This window comes from Strix uralensis, chromosome 28 (assembly GCF_047716275.1).
Source record: "Strix uralensis isolate ZFMK-TIS-50842 chromosome 28, bStrUra1, whole genome shotgun sequence".
NCBI classification, from domain to species: Eukaryota; Metazoa; Chordata; class Aves; order Strigiformes; family Strigidae; genus Strix; species Strix uralensis.
The window spans coordinates 1,788,665-1,808,410 of record NC_133999.1 but is presented as its reverse complement, the minus strand read 5'-3'; the positions used below and the strand labels follow the sequence as shown (position 1 = coordinate 1,808,410).

Genomic DNA, 19,746 nt, shown 5'->3' with positions numbered 1-19,746 from the left:
AAGATCAAAGGTTATTTTTCCTAATCCCCAATCCAGTGAATTAAATATTTAGTTCCTTCCCTTTACTAGTCTTACACCGTTTTTCTTGAATTTGCTCAAAAGTACGTGTCTTTGGAGAAGAGGAGGGTGAGCAGCTTGTGTGGCAGTTTCCCATTTGTGTGTGATTACGTGTCAGGTTACACACATAAAATGGCTTTTATTGAAAGAAACGTGTAATGTCTACAACAAATGTAGTATCAGCATAGTAGTGGTCATAGTACTTGGATAATATATCTAGAAATCTGTGCATTACCACAGGTGCTGGAGGTGCATGCAGACATATCCATTAATAAAACTAGGCATTATGCAATACAGTAGCCAGAAGAAACCGGGAATTCAGTTAAAAATATGGAAAAAATTACAGTATTTCTCTAAATTTACAGATTATATCTTTGGGAAATGTACTGAAGTAGAAAAAGCAGGAAACACTGACTCTGAGACTGGAGTCAGGAACAGAACATCAGTTAGTGCCACTTTGCTCGTCCCCAGATGTGTATCGTGCTGATAGAGTTGGCAGGCAGATGAAGATGGCCGTGCAGTAGGTGCTTGATGGCAGTCATACCAATTAAGCAGTTCTGTATCATTTACCAGCAGTGCTGAATAAGTAGTAATTGGATTCCCGTTCAATGTATAGAGTTTAAAGAAAAATTATGCAGTGAAACTCATCAGCATGCATGTTTTATTACTGACCATTCTCACTGTTCCTGTATTGTCAATCTTTGCTAAATACCATGTCCCTACAGGCTTTAGTAAATCCCTGTACTAGAGGAAATAACAGAGGCATTAAAGGATTTCAGGTGGGCAACAAAATCTTGTATTTCCATCAATATCTGAGTGACTTCCAGAAAACCCATGTTGTTGCATATGGGACAGGGTCAACTGATTAAAACAACATAGATAAATCTCACTGAGTTGCTTTTCTGACTGAGTAATGGCTCAAATTTAATTATGAAAACCATTCCACGCATAAGGAAGTTACGTATTCCGGAATACGATTTTTTTCATCTTTTGACTTTCCTGTAAAATGAGCATATGTGTAGAAAGACAGTTGGCTTCATTTTGTAGAAAATAATGACTGCAGGTGGTTCAAAGTTCAGCAGGAATCAGCAACATCAGATCCACGGAAAGGGAAGAAAGTGAGTGTCCAGAACTTTGGTCATCACTCATTGTCTTTCAACGAGTGAACAGACCTGTCCAAAAGGAGTGGTTGGGATGTTTACAGCTGGGAAAAGGCATTTTTTTTCTGAAGTGCCTACAGGGGTGTAAGGCTTGGAGTGCAGAAAATATCCAAAATCCTAAGAAAGAAACCAAATGCTAATGCCAAGGTTTATAAATTCAGGGGACGTGGGAAAAGGAAGCAGAGGGGGAGGAACTTTTGAGCAAGACAAGGAAGTTAGAATGCTTTTGTATCAGTATGGCTCTTGTCTCCCTGTGGGCACAGCTAATAAGGGAAATAGTCTTCAGGGCAGTTACATAACTTAGAAAAAATAACTAAACCAAAAAAAAAAAAATCCCACAGGCAGAAAGGGAAAGCAGGGATCTTCTGATTTTAGGATTGCTTAATTAGAGTGGAAGGAAACCAAGGTAGGAAAATAATCATGTTTGTTACTTTTTCTTGTACTACCAAAATTTAAAAGGGTCGGTGTTTAAAAACTTCTGAGAAGTCTTTGTATGTGTGCTTCCAGCCCTTGGACAACTCTGTGCTTTTTTGCAGGGATGGGGGGAGGAGATGGAGGGATAAATGAAATAGAGGATAATTCCACTTATACTAGGTTTTATAATCTGAAAGTGATGGTGATAATAAAGGAATCTTCCATGAGGGGTAGCATTAGAAGTGTGGTTGTCTTTTGAGGATTATTCATATTTATTCCCAGCAAGTTACTTGGCTTGTTTGGGACACTTCTAAGTGTTGGTTTTTTTTAATATAAAAAGTAATGCTACTTACTTATTTTAAAAATAATTCTTAATTTGAAAAAAAAAGTTTAGAACTCATGTTTTTTCATTGTTTTAAAATCTCACTTTAACATCCAAATTATATCTTGATCAGTTTTTTTGAAATTCTGAAGGATTCATGTCTGCTGCTATCAAGATTTTCTAATGTGATCTGACAACTAACAACAGTATATTTATTTCATAGAAGAATTCAGTGTTTGTTCCTAACTTCTTTTCTCCTTTCTTTTTTGTTTCTATTATTGTCATAAAAAGATTTAAAGTCCCTATTGGACTAGTGTGCAGAACATAAAATACAAAGCACTTCCTGAGAGGTAATTTTCCAGGAATGAAAAATACAAGAATTGTGTTTGATAGTTTGGTATTCTGTCATTCACTGTTGCATTAAAACAGCCATTTTTCTATAACTATGAATGGCCTGAATCTTGAAAACTGACAGTTATTAAAAAAAAAAAAAAATCAAAACCCTTACAAAGTTCTGCTAGGCTTTCAGATTCATTTGAATGCGAGTTAGGGTACAAAAAAGATGATGCACAAAAGAAAGATGCATTAAGTTAAAATTCCAAGTATTAAGTGTACTTTGAGAGGCTTTGCTTTGGTCAGCAGCTACTGCAGTTATCTCAGCTAAAATATTATTTATCCTGAAATGTACGTAGATTATATAACATCAGTAATAGCCGCTTAAATAATATTTATTAGGACTTGACCCTGGGATTTGTTGTACCTGATTAAGAATGGGCAGTACCATTCAGCACATCAGTCTAGGCATTCTCTTCCCATAGTTTATCTATTAGCACTGGTGTGATTAAGGTCTGTGATGGCTCCTGTGATTTATTTAAGTGTGTGTGTGTATATAGTCATAGAGATGTAAATATGGGGTCCTTATTTTATATTCTGGAACGCTGGGGTGCTGCTGGGGCGTACCTCCAAGAAGCGTGCTTCGGGAGCAGGGAATTGCGTTCAGTCCTGCTGTTTGAGGAGGGAGGCGGGTTGTGTGATACGGGTTTGCCTGGCTCGATACATCTTCCCGTGTCAGCAAAGTACTTCTAGGCCATTTTTAGAGAGACTTGAAATGCCTCATCATAATTTGACTAATCTTGCTTTGCTATCGATTGTAGTAGGCAAATTGCTTAGGACATGAACATGAAATATATATATGTTTTGGGCCAAATACTCCTTTTTTAGTCTCTTTGTTCACAGAATTTTACCCTCCCCTGAAGCTTGTACAAGTCTTTGCATGACCTCAGATTCAATATAACATCAAGATGCGCAGTGAGTTAGTGCAGTTTGAAACTGAGCAGCGGTTGCTGTGGTGGTCTTGAGGAAATGGCTCATCAACTTGGGAGAGTTGATTTATCAATTCACTGCTAAATTTCCTGTTGTAGCTGTGGTTAAGTAAACAGTAGCAGTTGCTCAGAGTGTGATCGTACCTGTTCCAGTCTCAGGGAGCTGTAGAACACTAACTTGTCTAATCATCAAACTTTTTTTTAGTGTGTGTGGCAGGAAATGTCATCTTAATTAGGGTTAGAGTCTGACATTTAAATGCAGAAGGGTACTTATTTTAATGTATCTGAAATACTGCTGTGTGACTCTTCTCTTTAAGCATGATAAAGGGACAAGTAAAATATGTCTTGTGTTTCATAAATCACACTAAATATTTATGATGCAAAACTTCCAGATATCGCAACCCATTAAATGGGTGTCACTGCAGCAGCCATATGGAGAAAAGCGGTATCTCCATAAACAAAAACCAAGGAATGCAAATCCTTTGTGAATTTTCTACAGTTGCCTTCCAGCCTGACCTCACACAGGGTACAGTAATGAGTTGCTTTCCTTACTTCTGCGAACGGTTGTGTGAAGTTGTACTCAGTGAAGTAAATGCTTGCCAGATGCTGATTTCATCTGGATTATAAAACATCGTCCATCAGGTGCTCATCAGTAACACTTAACAGGAATGTAAAGCCATATCATTATATCTGGATGCCACTTGGCAGGAGAGTTGTGCCCTTAATTTCAGTGGGGCTGGGATTTCATCCTTTGTGTCTTCCCTGAATAGCAAATTCAGTGGAATAACCATGGGTCATTCTAAGTTCTCTAACTGAATGATCCTTAGAAAATTGTCCACTATTCTTCCTCCACACAGGCGTGTTGCTGCCTCATGAAGCCCTCAAAGCATTGTGGGAGCATGGGATTTCCAAGCCTCTCCAGAATCTTCTACTGACATTTTTGTTATTTCCTATAAAGCATGGATTTAATAACTCCTGCAGGGATGCAGTATTACTGAAGATTGACAAGATGGAAATTGGCATAAATGTTCCAGAGTAGAACGCTAAAAATGATGATAATATTTTCTAAAGTACACTGTGAATGTGGTTTAAACCATTGAACTCATTTGAGGATCCCAGTGATCTCTCAGCACATACACAGTGCGTATTTGCAGACACAGATGTAGTGAGTGCTAGGTGAGAGAGACCTCTCTTTAATAGAAATAAAGACAAAGAATGTTCTCATCATTCTGTAATCTAGATCTGTGAAGGTTTTTAGACTTACATCATCATAACTTCCCTTTCATCTAACTTAGTTTCAGTGTTTTTAGTTAAACTACGTTTGTATTGCCCTCAGCTATTCCTCTTCTCTGATACCGTGTCCCCTTCATCTGCATATAGACCGTGTCCTCCTCTGTTATCATCTGGCCAACTGTGTGTATTCAGTACTTTCTAATCTTCATAAATTGATCCCTTCCGACTTACTTTTGTTGCTGTTCTCTGAATTTTCTCACAAAACTAACAAAGTCCTGAAATAAATCCCAGCATTGCTGAAAGTCAGTGGGAATTTCCTGGTTTTGGCAGCAGCCACTAGGATTTGACTCAATTAAAAGAGTTGTAGTAAAAGGAAAGCTTGTATTCCAGTGCTTCTGTGTTCATGTCTAAGCACAGGAATTCAGAAAATAAGACACCTAGGTTCATGCATTGCTGAACGAATGGCCTTGGATCCTACTGTCTGTGATAGAAGCTGAGAAAGCTCACTATCTTGCAGTTTCTGGCCCTACAGAAACCACTTTTCCACTTTTATATCACCTTAAAGGGGCTGCAGTAAATGGGAACAGCGTAAAAGCATATTGAAAATTTCCCCTAAGTGGGTATGAAATCATAGTTTGCCTATTCCAGTGTTGGAGTGCTGCCGTAATGCTGTTCATACCAGTGTATTTCTCTGTGGTTAGCACTCTGATCCCTGTTAAATCTACAGCAACTGTCTAAAGGAAATAAAATTCTGTGAAAGAAAGGAAGATTTGGTAGTTAAGGCACTGGGCTGTCACTCAAGAGAATAAGGTTTAGTTTCTACTTTTTCCGTAGAGTTTCTGTATGACCTTAGGTGACTCATTTAATCTTTCTGTGCCTCAGTTCCCCATCTGTAAAATCGGCAGCAGTGATGGTGCAGTTTTCTGATGATTCTGACGCTTCTTTTCTGTCAGTTTTCTTGACAGTTCTTACATCCAAAACGGTATTTAATCAATTAAATGAGATAATACAAAGGGTGCAACAACATGAAAAATGTGTATTTTCCTTTCCTTCCGTTTCAGGAAATGATAACAGTGAAGCCCTTCCAGAGTCTATCCCATCTGCTCCTGGAACACTGCCTCATTTTATGGAGGAACCAGATGATGCCTACATTATAAAAAGCAACCCCATTGTCTTACGCTGTAAAGCTATGCCAGCTATGCAGATTTTCTTCAAGTGCAATGGTGAATGGGTCCATCAAAATGAGCACGTGTCTGAGGAAAGCATGGATGAGACTACAGGTAAGGGCTAATGTGTCCTTCGGGAGATAGATCTGAGCACAGTGTCTGTCACCAACATGAAACGGGGCAAAGAACGGGAGGTGACGTTCAGGTACACAAACAGGAGAGCCAGGCAGCAGTTGCAGGCTCGCACTGAGCTATGGGAGTGGGAACTGGCTCCGATTCCAAAGGGACACGGCGGCGTCGGCTCTGCCCTGAGCGCAGCCCTGGAAGGAGGGCGCGGGGCGTCAGCATCAGCTCGTCGCTGGGCTGCTGCAACCACGCGCTCAGCTCGGTGTGTCGGCAAGGCCAGCTCCTCTCTGCTTGTGCTGTACCGTGTAGGCCCAGCTTTGCTGGGCTGGAGGAGCAGTTTCCCCAAATGCAAAAGGGAAAGCAGTGGGTGGAAGAGGGTAAGGAAAGGACAGAGCTGACAGGCAGTGAAGGGAAATACAGATCCTGCCAGAAGAGGTGTAGTATGAGTGGGGAAAACAAAGGGAATGAAGATGGCTGTAGGTGTAGGAGGCGTTACACAGAGACAGTAACAGACTGGATATGCACCACCAGCTTTTCCAAGTGGAGACATGGGGCCTGATCAAACACTCACCACAGTGAGCTTTCTGAAAGAAAATAAGTTCTGGAGGGAACACTAGTTCTCTGTGTTTCAGTGGCATAAATTGTAGTGGGAACTAGAAACAGGGAAACACACGCTTTTACAAAATTCCTGACAGGATGAACCCTGAAAAACTGCCAATGTGGTGGTTGAAATTTGCCTTCACCCCCAAGCAGCGATAGGTGTTTGGTAGGTAATAAAGCTAAGTAGGAGAAATCCATTGTGTAAAAGCATGTATCTAAAAGAAGAGAATGAGAAGGGAGAAAGTTGAAAATGATCAACAGATTTTATCATGCTCCCAGCACACCCTATATCTTTTCTCATTTAGAAGCATCTTGATAAGTATTGCAAACCAATTTAATGCTGCACCGTCTTGTAATTTCACAATTCTGTTTTGTTATTGCTTTTCTCCTCCTTTTAAATTCCAAGATTGCTAGGCAACTCCGTGTCTTGGAAATAGCAGTGTATGCATAACATCCTCTCTATCAATACAAGAAATTCCTTTTTAGAGGAAAAGATGCCATTTAAAAAGAAGTCACATCTCCTAAAGTGGTGTTTGGCATTCTTTTTAAGTGACACATTCTGAAGAAATTTCATACTGAAGGCTTTTTGTAAATGCTAATCTGGATGAATTTTAATTTTTACAGTTACCTTTTTGAAAATAATTTAATAGGCATAACCTTTACTTCTAAAGGCACTGCTGAATCAATATAGAAGAAATGTCGTCCCTAAATGTTTTTCTTCCATATGGTTAATGAAAATCTGTCTTGTGAATACTGCAGTTATGTTTTCGAAGACTTGGATTAATAACAGAATAAAAAAGGATAAAGTAACATTAGGTATTTTTTTTAAATAACACCAGTAACATTGAGGTTTGAGACATGGAGGCATAGGCTGAGCAAATGTGATCAGGAATATAAATGTTGCAGGTTTGAATCCAGCCCGGGGCCAGAGCTAACCCTGGAAGCATTGTTCTCTAAACAGAAGTGTGGTCTAAACAGTGTGGTGTGTCTGTGTGTTCCAAAAACTACCACAGTGGTCCTTAGGACACCAGAATGTAAGTAAAAGGCTATATACAGTGGAATGTTGAAGGACAGGCATGGATAGTCTCTCACCATGGTGTAGCCATATCCATAAATGATTTTGGAACTCTTCCTTAGCCTTCGGTAAACAGCAGACTATTGGGTTTTTTTAGAATTAATGTGCATACTGGCAGTGCCCTCATTTCTGGAGTCAAATCTGGGGCATAAACATGTCTGTTACCAAGCAGGCACAGTGTTCAGCGTACTGCGTGGGCTCCATCTGTGAAAAACTGCACTGGAATTTAGGCCAAGAATGGTGCCTCTGGTTAAAGGGTGTGATTCTGGTGAGTTCACTGAAGGGAGGTTACACTACATTAAAATGGGTCTGTCCTTTTCCACTGTTTGCTGTGTGATGAAAATTCTGAGAAGATGTATAGAAAAGTGGTGAAAAATAGCAGCAGGAAACCCAAACAAGAGGCAATTTAATGCTGAATACAAGAAACGTATCTTAGCATCTCTGTAAATTCCTGCCAGCAAGCTCTTAGCCAGGCATGTGCAAGAAGTGCTTGGCACTGGCACTTGAAGGCGCACGCCTCGGATGGAGGGTACCTCCAGCGCCGTGTGGTGGGCAGGGAGGAGAGCTGGGGTAGGCAATGGGCATATTTTGTCATTGTGATGAACATGGAATCCAATTTTGCATGATTTTGTTTCTGTCGGAGAGAAAAGTCCTCGAGTATCACGGGGTCACTGTTAATTAAGAGGAGCAGCAGCAGGAGAGGAAGGATTTTTGTCGTTGCGTAAGCTCTGTAGTTGGGGGCTGCGCCTGGCGCTGGCTGCCTGCGGGGTCGGCGCCGTCTCTGCTGCTCTTTGTGCAGGAAATCCCGCGGGCCAGCGGGCACGGGCCGCGCCTGCCGTGGCTACGGGCGCCCACCTGTGCGCTGCCACAGTCGGTTGGTCGGTTAGAGACCAAGTTATTTCCTCCTCCCCTGCCTTATTTCCTGAGCTGCATAAAAGACAGTCATCCCCAGCCTGTCGCTGCTGGTTATTCCATAAACGCGGCAGAACAGGAACTTTGCTCTCTCTGTGTGCTCTGCCTCATAAAGTGAGAGCGTGAGCTAGTAGATGCTGCTGTGATAAAAATATAATAATTATGGTTTGATTAATTTCCTTCTGCTTTATTTTTCTTGCCTGAACATTGCAGCATGCACCTCAGAATTTAGTTTACAAATATCTCAACTTTTGGCTTCACCCAAGGATGAAACCTGCTAAGAGTAACTAGAGTTTTCTTGTCTGATAAATAAAAGGATTACAGCAATAACTGCTGTCAGTGTTTTTCTCATTTAAACAAATAAAGCTGACAAATGCTGAAGTTCTGTGCAGCTCTGTTATGTTTAGTACATGGAGAGCAATTATTCATCTGCTGCCAGCATTAGTCTATCTGCAGCTAAACCATCCAACAGTGCAGAAAGCTTATTAGCATATCAGTACCATAGTCATAATTTTATATTCTGTAAGGCTGTACTGTATAACAAAAGATGATGGTTATAATTTGCACAATAATTTAAAGGGTTGGACTTGCAGTGCTTATTAGAGTTATACAAGTCACAGGTAAAATGTTGCTCTTGTTTATTATGTTGCCTGTTTTTATTTGCATGGATTTTTCATTCTGTGTCGTTTCCTATGAACAATTTTTCTGGCATTTCTTGAGGTGCAGAGGGTAGGTGAGTATATTTCTTGGTGAAATATAGTGATGATAAATGAAGAATATATGTCTCTGTTCCCAATAGATTTGCTTTCTGTAGTTGTTTCTAAAACAAATGAAAATAGGTGTGCTTTCTCCATAAAGAAAACACAACTTTCCCCAAAGACTGGATGTTCTCCAGAGGTCCCTTCCAACCTCAACAATTCTGTGACTCTGCTATTTTGGATGCATTTATTTTGTCTATTGGCAAATTGGGAGACCTTTAAACGGACCTGAATTCCTACCTGTCCCATTCTCAAAATGCTGAACCACCAGCTTCTCAAAATCATGTGTTCTTTGTTTGCCTCATTCAAACCACATTAAATGTTGCTTCAGAAAATACAGGCTGATATATAGATTAATTAAATAATGTGTCAATGAAAGGAAGAGCTGGGCTGGAGAATAAATCTGAAGCTGTAAATGCTTGTATTCGCTGAGGACTGCTCAGAATTTTACAGTACCGGTGAGCCTAGAAATGGCTTTTGCTTCTCAAAAAAATCATCATCCTGTGTTTTCTTCGTTTGGTATCAGGAAAGATTCTGTTGTGGTTAGCATGGATGCACCACTAAGCTGTACAGTGTGCACTTCTCACACCTTCGTTTCTATTTGCCGCCTCCAAAAATTCCTTGAGTAGCTCAGAAACGGAGCGAGTTCGGCGGGTACCGGGACTGGCTGGGTGCACGGCAGCACTGTCGGCTGGGCTCCAGTTAATGGCTGGTGACAGGGAGTTCTCTTCCCCAGGAAGATTCAGCTTAGCTGGAAGATGAAGGGGTGGGAGGAGACCTGGAGATACGCGGGTGCAGCAAGAGGCCGCACCCTCGCAGCAGCGCCCAGGGCCACGCCGTGCTTACAGGCAGCGCAGGCGCCCGGGCGGTACGGAGTGCCCGGCTGCACCGAAGCGCACGTCAGCTGGGCGATCCCTGACTGGAGACGGGCGACTGGGAGAGGTCAGCCTTCGTCAGGGGCTTCATCATTTTACACCCTCTGGAAGGAGTCTTCAAGTAGATGGGTTGCAACCTTGTTGGACGTGGCTGCAAATTAGCGTGGATTTGGAGGCTCTGGAGCCTCGATGCTTTGTAGCTTGGTGATCGCTCAGGGACTGCACACAGCTTGGTTTGCCACAGGAGAGGAACAGGGTTAAACGTGCGTCTGTCAGTGTCACATCCCGTGGTGGGATGCCAGCTCTTCAGCCAGGCAAGTGTCAGCTCACCAGGACTCAGGTGCTCTCTAGTGGAACTTACTGTAGCTGCTCTTACCTATAAAGATCACTCTACAAAATGGATCTATGACCGAGAGCCCAAGGATCCATCACTGGCGGAGCAGCTTGAATGCTTAAATTGAGGTGGTGCGTTTTCATCCTGCATTCTACAGCCAGTATGTCAGCGAGGAGAGGAGCTTCTGACAGAACTGCTGAGTTCCATGTGCTGTGTTTCTGTCGTAATGGCTTGTTTTCACCATGGCAGAAAATACAGGGATGTTTTGTAAACAGTTTTGTTGCAAACTGCATCAACATATTTAAAAAAACAAAATGCAAATAAAAACAACCAGGAAACCTCTGTTTGTTTATTACAGAGTGAATAAATATTTGAGTGACTAAAATGGTTATTGAGACAGCTTAGGAAGCTATCGCAGGTTTGTCCATGTCTTTAGGTATCACTGTGAAATATGGCAAGCCAAACAGGCTAAATGAAAAGAAGTAAAATGCCCCTTTGCTTGTTGCTGGAAAAGAAACAAAAATTTTGTATTGCTTTATAGTATTAAAGGCTTGTCTGACCTTCCCCGCCCCTCCTCAGTGAGCATCCCCAGTGGGCCCCATCTCTGCTGTTTACCAGAGGAACATGTTGACTTCCTAGTGCCTTTCAGAAGTGAAATACCCAGCTGTTAATGATGCCTGAGAATAAGTGGAAGCCAATTTTTATGGAGTTCAGGATTAGAAATTTCTTGCTGCTTTATAAACTTCACAGGCATGAAATATTTTAAGATTGAGTTTTCATTCATTTCCAGTGAAGGGGAAATAAGTATCTTGGGACTGCACAGGAGGAGAAAGAAGAAAGTAGTAGGCATGAATGTTTTTTGTTTTCAAATTAATGTTTTTCTGAATAGCTCTTTCAAATGATTCCTAATGCCTTTTAACCCAGATTTGGGTTATATTTCCTCTCCCCAAGGTTGTCATGCAAAGGTAGTTGCAGATATGGCAACCATCCCAAGTGTATACAGTAGGGTGCCAGGTTTGCAAGGCTTCTTGATGTCTTGTATTTACCTTCAAGCTTTGTCTGAAGCAAATGCTTCTGTTCTGAAGGGCAAAAGTGCTGAATTTCATCTGTGTCCAGACAGTTATGAAAATGGTAGCAGGCTAAGAAAAAGCACAGGGCTTTTCCCATTCGTTATTCCCTTAGATCCTTTTCGCAGCTCATCAGGTGTAACTCATTCCTACTTCAGGAAAGAGCTATGCGTTCATTTTGGTAGACCACAAGCAAGTTCACAGTGGACCACAACATGACACTGCAGGTGAATTTAGCAAGGTTATACTTTGGGAAACCATAAAAGACTTCTGTTTGTGAAGGTTGAGAAAGGCAAGGCTTCAATTTTGTAGCTGGTTCACTTGCGTCCCAGGAGGAGAGGGTGGCGAAGAGGACCATCTCCATTTGTGAGCTGTGAAATCTATTCCCCTCTTCTTTTTTGCCTCCTTCCAGGCTGTAGTGACGTGAGCTTAGTGTTCTCTGTGCTGCAGTGTAAGACTCAGCTTTTCTCTCCTGTGTGAGGAAACGGCTGCCGGATGGAACTGCAGCAGCAATGGCTGGAACAGGCTGGAATTCAGTGGGGCACTGGATTAGTTCCTGTCATACGTGCCGAGTTCTGGCTGTTTGACTTGATTGGGGCCTACCAGGGGACTTCAGAAAGGTTTTCAAGGGCACTGAGGTGTTAGATTGGAAGACAATTTTGATATATATTATCAGATTCCAGATAAACATTCTGGGTGAAAAGGCACGCGAGACAAGGTTTCTGAGGGAGGGTTATATTCTTGCAAAGACCACAGTGGGTGGCTAATTCTTGTAACGCAATGTATTATGACCTACTCAGCTTTCAGAATTTAATTAGTGGCAATACATTATTTTCAAGCTAATTAAAGCTTTGCCTTGATTGAAAGTGCAATTATTTAATTAAAAAAAAAGTTTTGGCTAACCTTACCTTTATGCCCAGGTAAGATAGCCTGTGTCAGCTAATTTTCTGTATCCTTCCCCTTCAGGATTGAAGGTTCGAGAGGTGTTCATCAACGTGACGAGACAGCAGGTGGAAGATTTTCATGGGCCAGAAGATTACTGGTGTCAGTGTGTTGCATGGAGCCATCTAGGGACCTCCAAGAGTAGGAAGGCATCTGTCCGCATAGCTTGTGAGTAGAGTGAATGTTCTGCTACTCTAGGTTTTGTAAGGCATGGAAATGTACTGTTCTTTTCGGGTTAAATACAAAGGGATACTGGTGAGGCACTGATGTCTTTGCGAGCCCTCCCTATGAGATGCTGTAGGAATATCACAAAAAGCATGGCATGGGTTTTTTTCAGAGCTCTCTTTTATCTTAATGTGGATTGATTGATTTGCATTTACACTCAGCAAGTCTGTTTCAGAGATTCTGGATTGCATATGCACAGTGTCACGACAGTGCAATGTAATAAAAAAGGTTAATGCAAATTGAAAATCCTCCCGAGAAGTGCCCCTTTGCTCCATGTTGATCACAGGGATCTGAAAAAAACCCCAACTGTTCAACAATACCTGTCTTCTCCACTTTGTATAAAAAGAAGTGCAAGAACACTTTAGAAGCTTTTGTAACATAGTATTTTAACTCTGGTTTTCAATATTGAAGCATATCATTGGTCATCAGGTATGATAAGCTGTGGGGAAAAGGAGATAAAAGTAGGAAAAATGGAATAATTCAAATCAGTAAAGGAAGAAATATCTTCCCTCCTTTCTCTGAAGAGATGAGATTCAAACATCATAACATCAAACATACAAACATCAGCGTGTGCTTCCCACGTTGGAGGACATTAGGCAGAGGATCAGCCCTTCTTGTGGGGGAAGACAGGTAATTGCAATGCTCTTCGTCAGCTGCTGGCTGATTCCATCTCGCTGCTGTCTCTCTTGGGACCGACGGTTACTAGGGGCAGGTGGGAATGGAGCTTGGGGCTGGTGTGCCCCCAGTGCTAACATCTGCTTGTTCATGTGCCTGCTGCAAGGCCTTAGGCTTTGGCTTTGGTGCCAGGTGCATGACCTGTGGAGCCGTGGGGTGTGACGTCCAGGATTGGGGAATTGGACCCTACATAGTTATGCTGTGATGTTAAGCTACTTATAAATGATTCTATATGCCTGCTGCTTGCCATAATGGAGTTAGAAAGGAATTCCACTGTGCAGAATTGTGAATTATTCAGTTAAAATGTCTCTCTAAGTCGTAGCAAACAGGGACAGAGTCGTGACCGGCGGTAATTTTGAAGGCGGCCACGCGGTTACGGCAGTTGCTGTCACTGTTTGCTTAGGGGACATCCTTACTTCCTGCTTTAAACAAAGGGAATAACTCTGGTCTTGTAGGCTGACAAATGTGAAGTTTTAAATAACAACACTGCAGAGAGAGTTATGGGGAAGGGGGGTTATTTGGTTTAATCTCTTTTAGCGTAGAAGACGCCTTCCAGAATTTTTAATACAATGGGGAGCAGAGGGCAAACGTTGTCCCCAGGTAGGAAGTGTTCAGACCCAGTTTCTCTCTGCTCTTCACACCTGAAGCAGTGTGCTGTAGTGTTACACCTCACAATCAACAGATCATGATTTGAAAGACGCGTAAATGGAAAATGCAATAAATGTCACCATAGCAAGAGGGACATAAAAAAGATAGAACCCAAATACACTTGTTGCTATGAGACTGTGGAGATACTCAAAGCCTCATCCAATTTTTACCTTGCAATTAGATCCGCTGCATTTTTCTAACAGAATCAGAGTCTGAAACCTTCCTTTTGCACCAGTGCTGCTAGCAGAGAGTTCAGGAAATTACTTTCCCCCAGTCTGTTGTGAACCCTTTTCCTTTAAATGGCGAGTTCAGGTCTTTAAGACCTAGTCTCAGGAGCTGATGGCAACAGCCTGCAAAGAGTTGGGAGAAATGCTTCTTGGAAGGAGATGAGGGGCAGGAGGAACAGGTTGGGGAGGTTCAAGCAAGAAACTCTGGTAACTTTATCAGGTAGTGTTCTACCAATGATTGATAAATCTTTCTGAAATTATGCTCTTTTAACAAGGTAACTTAAACATTTGAGAGAGTAATAGAACAATGTAACAATTCCTTGATTTTATAAGTGACAGATTTTTTTGTTGGCTGATTTAGTTTGAATGTGTAAATATGTGTAAATTCAATTTTTTATTTTACTGCATTAGCTGTCATAACACTGAATGAACTAATAATTCCCCCGCATTGCTAAGCTGCAAAGGACTATTATGCTGAATTGAATTTTTATTGACTTTTCTCTGCACTGTGATTTCCCAACCCCATAATACGGTGATATGAGTAAGAATCAGAATGAGCAGAAGCAGGTGGAGCTGTGTGTTGGGACTTTTAAACCCATCACTGTGGCACCAGTGCTGGGAACCACGTCCCCAGCTGCCGTCCGCAGCTGCAGATGCCGCCCCAAGCCAGCAGGCGCCAACGTTTGGCCTGAGAACCCGGCCTGTACCGGCCAGTTGCTGAGCTACTTTTACTTGAAGCCATGATTTTTTCTGAAAAGAACAGCAATTCTTGAGCGCAGAGACAATGGGACTGGTTAGTGCTCTAGACAGAAAAAATGAATTGCTGCAATAGCTGTCAATAAACCACCTGCCATGAGTTTCCAGGGCTCCCCCTTCCATGGACCTGTGTCATCCTCCCTGTGGTGAGCAGCCCAGCTACTTTGGGGCATGAATTATTGATTTAGGGAGTGCCCTGTCAAGGACTCCAGAATGTGTAGGTCCAATTTGTGATAGCACACAGAACCCATTGTTTTTTCACAGCACCTGTCATTGTGATGCGTGGTGTGGTAGTGTTGACTTTCCTTTTTCCTTTTGTTTTTGCACTTAAAGCCTAGAGATTCTGAATTCTGAGTCAAGTCCAAAGCATTACAGAACTTTATATTTCTCTGAAAAAGCAGGTAAGTATTTCTTTATGATAGTGTGGAACACAGAGAAAATGAGAAGATGGATCTTACTCCGTTTTTCATCCTAATAAAGGCATTTGTAGGCACAACTGCAGCCTAACTGTTAATGAATGACTTTAAATAGAGTATGGGAAAAGATATTGGTTATCTGTGGGGAAAAAAAAGCAGCATTAACAAGGAATCATAAAAAAAAGAGAATACATGCACTGCGTGCATCTTTCTCTAGTGACCGGCTTGCTAAAATAAGTCTTAATGTATTTTATAAAATACATTAAAGTGTAACTGATTCAGAGCCTCTGCTGTTTAAGGGGGTGTATTTCATGAAGTGTAAGCAATGGAGAAAATTAAATCAGTAAATCCACACTGTGGAATCTGAGACACTGTTTGAAGAAAATGAGTATGTCTAGTGGAAACATCCTAACTCTCAAAGCACACGTAGTAAGTAACATTCCTTCGGTTTTGTTTTCCTTTCACAGCAAGCAAAACTACATATTGGTGGGCATATCTGGGTTAGGCCAGCGTCACTGGAGACACGGTTCCTCTGTGTCTGTTCTGGTTTACCCAGGCACTTGTACGTAGAAGTGCTGCAGCCACTTCGGTGTGACTCTGAGATGATATGCCCTGCTCCTTCTCCTGAGTTATTAGGTGGGCCACGGGATCTGAAATGAAGCAATCTTGTCATCAGCCAGGTTGGAATGTGTGGAATTGCTCTCAGTCCATTCCTTCCTTTCCCTACAGCTTCCACACGTAGGCAATATAAACAAAACATCTATCTTGGAACGTTTAATAAAATACTCTGGTGCTCATCTGAAGTAGCATGTACTGGGGAAAATTATTCACCCAGTCTTGGGTTCATTCAGGCGGTTCTAACAGCACCCGAGCGATACCACGCTGGTGCTCTTAATTCTCCTGTTTTGGAAAGGCAGTGGCTTGAGAGATGGGATGCACAACTGGAACCACAGAGTTTGAGAGCTCTGAAGTTGATTGTCTCTGTAGCCACACACAGATCGTTTCTTAAAAGGTGGAGAAATGGCAACACAACTAAAGATGATGGGATCTCTTTGCCTCTCATCTAGGGAAGAATTAGTCGCTCTCGGTTGTCCATTGCTTTAGACACAATTAATATGGCAAAGTGGTATCACCGCTCGCTTCTGCAGCACGTAGTGTTGTTTGGGGAGGAATGGCTTTGGGAGGTATAATGAATTATTGCATCAAACTCTGCAGATTTACGGAAAAACTTTGAGCAAGACCCCCAAGGGAAGGAGGTTCCTATCGAAGGGATGATCGTCCTCCACTGCCGGCCGCCTGAGGGAGTCCCTGCAGCTGAGGTGAGGCTTCGTGCAGCGGCGGCTGGGGGGTGGTGGGGAGCAGGGGAGGGGGCTGTTAGCTGTCGGGTGGTTTTCCAGGTTCAGTGTTGGTTACAGTGTTCCTCTCTCACAGACTGCTTTAAATACGTGGGGTTTTTATTATATAAATTTTTAAAAAGTAGGGCTTTTTCTCAGAATTCAGGAATGTTTGCTGAAAAAACCCTAGCTTTGATACAATTTTCAAGTTTTTCGCTTACAAACTGAGAACAGATTGTTACTTATTTTCTCAGAAATTACTTTGGTCATTGAAAAATAAAGGAAAAAAACCCTAAAAATATTATGATAAATTGTTGTTGGAGAGAAAAACTGCTGCAAATAATAATAATTGGCGGGTTTTTTTTGCTTAGCTTTAAACATGCTTTTTGTCCAGAGAGTTGAATCTTAACGGGAAATAATGGGCATGCCTTAAAATGATAATAGCCAGACTATTCTTGGAGGAAGATGTTCTATGTGGGTTGTGTTTCAAAATCTGCTAGGGAGGCATTAAAAAAAAAAAAAAAAAAAGAAAATCTGATGGTGGAGGCTAGCATGGCATCACCCTGTTGTTACCGCTCAGGGAGCAGCCGGGGGGTGGTGGGTTGAGCCATGGTCGGTGGCTCAAACCCCCCGTGTGCCCGGGTGAGCTGAGGGCTCGGCCGCGGGGCCGGAGCTGAGGGGCAGCCCCCGTGCTGCTGGGCTGCGTTTCCAACGGCGCGCTCTGCGGCATCTTCTGCTGAGGGAGACAAATAGTATCGCTCAGGAGTTATTTTTGCTCTTATCTCCACTGTTGCTGTGGCATGCTCTAATTGAAGGAACGAAAGAAGCAAGGAAAAACAAACTCCAAGGAAACATGCGTCCGTTTAGTTAAGGAGAGGCATGTTGAGCAGATGCCACTGAAAACAGAGAGAGGAGAAACGCAGCAAACTGGGGTGCAAAGGCACTGAAAATCAGGTAGAAGTGTTAAAGATCAGAAGGAAAATGAGTTAGAAATAAGAATGGTGAGTAGACGAACTTGTATCTAGGCATCTAATGTGCATCACTCTGTCATTCAGATTTCTGCTACTACATTCTCCTCAGCTCTGCATTATTTTTACTCATGTTTATTGTTACTGAAAAAATGGCTACTGCATTACAGAGAATTGCCAAAATTATTGACATGTGTATTCTGGTAAATGTACCTATTTTGTAGACAAAACAAACTTCCAAATGTGTAATTAATTGCCTAAACACCCTTGGTCTGTGAAGAATTCATTGCCAATACTCTCTGCAGAAGGGAAGGGATTCCCCAAAGCCACCACTTGGCAACCTCAGTGACCTTTCTCTCAGACAACGTGCACTGCGAAACCAGGTTTTTGGGAGAAAATGGTGCTTCTCAGTCAACACTGAATTTTACTGAGAATTTTAGAATTATTTGAACTACACTGCTTTATACTCAACAATTAAACAGGATATCTGTCTTTTATGAAAGTTAGAAATTATATCCAATGAAAAACTGACATTTTAATTGCTTTCTACAGATAAAAATTGTAGAGTTCTCAATAAACCCAGATTTACTGATGTTGACTGTAAAATTGTTATTGCTGCTAATAAAGCCTGTAAATCTTAACAGGTCATATTTGCTTTGGACAATAAAATTTCACATAAAGGCTCAGGATGCAAGGCTAATTCTATGCTCATCAAGGTTAACAGGCTACTGGAAATAATTCAGTGTCTTCAGAAACCGGGTACCAGATTCCAATAAGTAGTGGCTCTGGTCTGTGGCAGTAAGCTTGATGTTATAAACTCTTGTGGTATTTTCAAGTTAAAGACCACCTGCCTGTTAAACATGTGGGTGAGAAATGACTGAGATAGCCAGTAAGTCTTGCTCAATAATTATGTGGGTACTGAGAAGTGTAGAAGGTTTCAAAACCCAGTGCTGGCAACAAAACTATGGTTCTGATCCAAGAATTTATTTCATTAGAGTTTGGATGAAGCCCTAGATGAAAACATAAGGCTTGAAATAACTATGGACCAAGAAGCTCGTCTTCTGTTTCAGTAGATGCAAAATAGATGCTAATTGTGGCATTGTTGTTTGTTTGTTTGTTTAATCCATCCTCTGCATGGACCTGGAAATGCAAACTGAAAACAAAATGGAGAGGAGACTCCAGCCCCTTTCATGTTACCATGCCAGTATCTGTCTGAATCCCTTGGGAAGATTTTGATTATTCCATCAAGTGCAGGAGTTCAGGACCATTATTTTCCCAAAGAGCACACATTTCCTGTGCTCGCCGTAGTCGCGAGTTAATCTAGCGATTTATTTCTGACAAGGGCTATGAATGACTGATACAGTCAAACCTCTAATCATGCAATGCAGCTCAATAAGAGGCAGACACTTTACAACAGGAATGAAATTTAAATTCAGGTCAATTATTTATGTGAGCCTGACCCATTATCAAGAATATAAATCTTCATCTCTGGAATTGTTTTTCTGCAGTTTAGAGGTGCTGAAGATTTCTTAAATCTAAGAATAGAAGCATTAAAAGTAAATGTTCTTGATCGAGACCACAGCTTAATCTGAAAAATCCTGTCACTGGGCCTGTGAGAGTGGAAAGCAGGGATACATTTTAGTGATGGCTGACATCACAGTTTCCTCAGAATTAGGAGGAGGAAGAGCCTTTCCTGCCATTCCTTTCCACATTTCTAGTCACTCCTCAAATATTTTCACCCAAGTGATTTTAGCCACTGCTAATGTTTCCTTGTTTAAAACTGCGTGAGTGGATCTCAGCAGTTCTTGGTAGGCAGAGGTGCTTGTTACTGAATACATCAGCATTTCCCAGGCATATTTATGCCATTCTGTGCCATCAGTGGCAACCCCTTACTGTGCTTTTGTGCAGGAAAAAGTGTTTAGCCGAGTAGCAGCATTAGGGGTCCACATCTGAGAATTCCTGAGCTGACACCACAAGTCAGCGTTTTTGTCAGTGGTGCCTCTCAGTACGAATCCTTTGTTTTAATTTATTTTTGGGGTGGGACAGCAGGGATGACACAGAGATCATACAGAGATCAAGACCAGACCTCATAGAGAGGTTCTCTAGAGAGAATTCCTCTAGATGAAGTTTAGTT

General features: G+C 41.8%; 1 protein-coding gene across 4 annotated transcripts in view; it reads left to right on the top strand.

The window, feature by feature from the left end:
- Nucleotides 1-19,746, top strand: part of UNC5D (unc-5 netrin receptor D) — a 156,834-nt gene that overhangs the window by 69,760 nt on the left and 67,328 nt on the right. For all 4 annotated transcript variants that reach the window (XM_074852200.1, XM_074852198.1, XM_074852199.1 and 1 more), the window contains exons 2-4: nucleotides 5,570-5,788; nucleotides 12,388-12,531; nucleotides 16,526-16,629. In XM_074852200.1, the coding sequence (XP_074708301.1) occupies nucleotides 5,570-5,788; nucleotides 12,388-12,531; nucleotides 16,526-16,629 (467 nt within the window). The remainder of the gene's footprint in view (nucleotides 1-5,569; nucleotides 5,789-12,387; nucleotides 12,532-16,525; nucleotides 16,630-19,746) is intronic.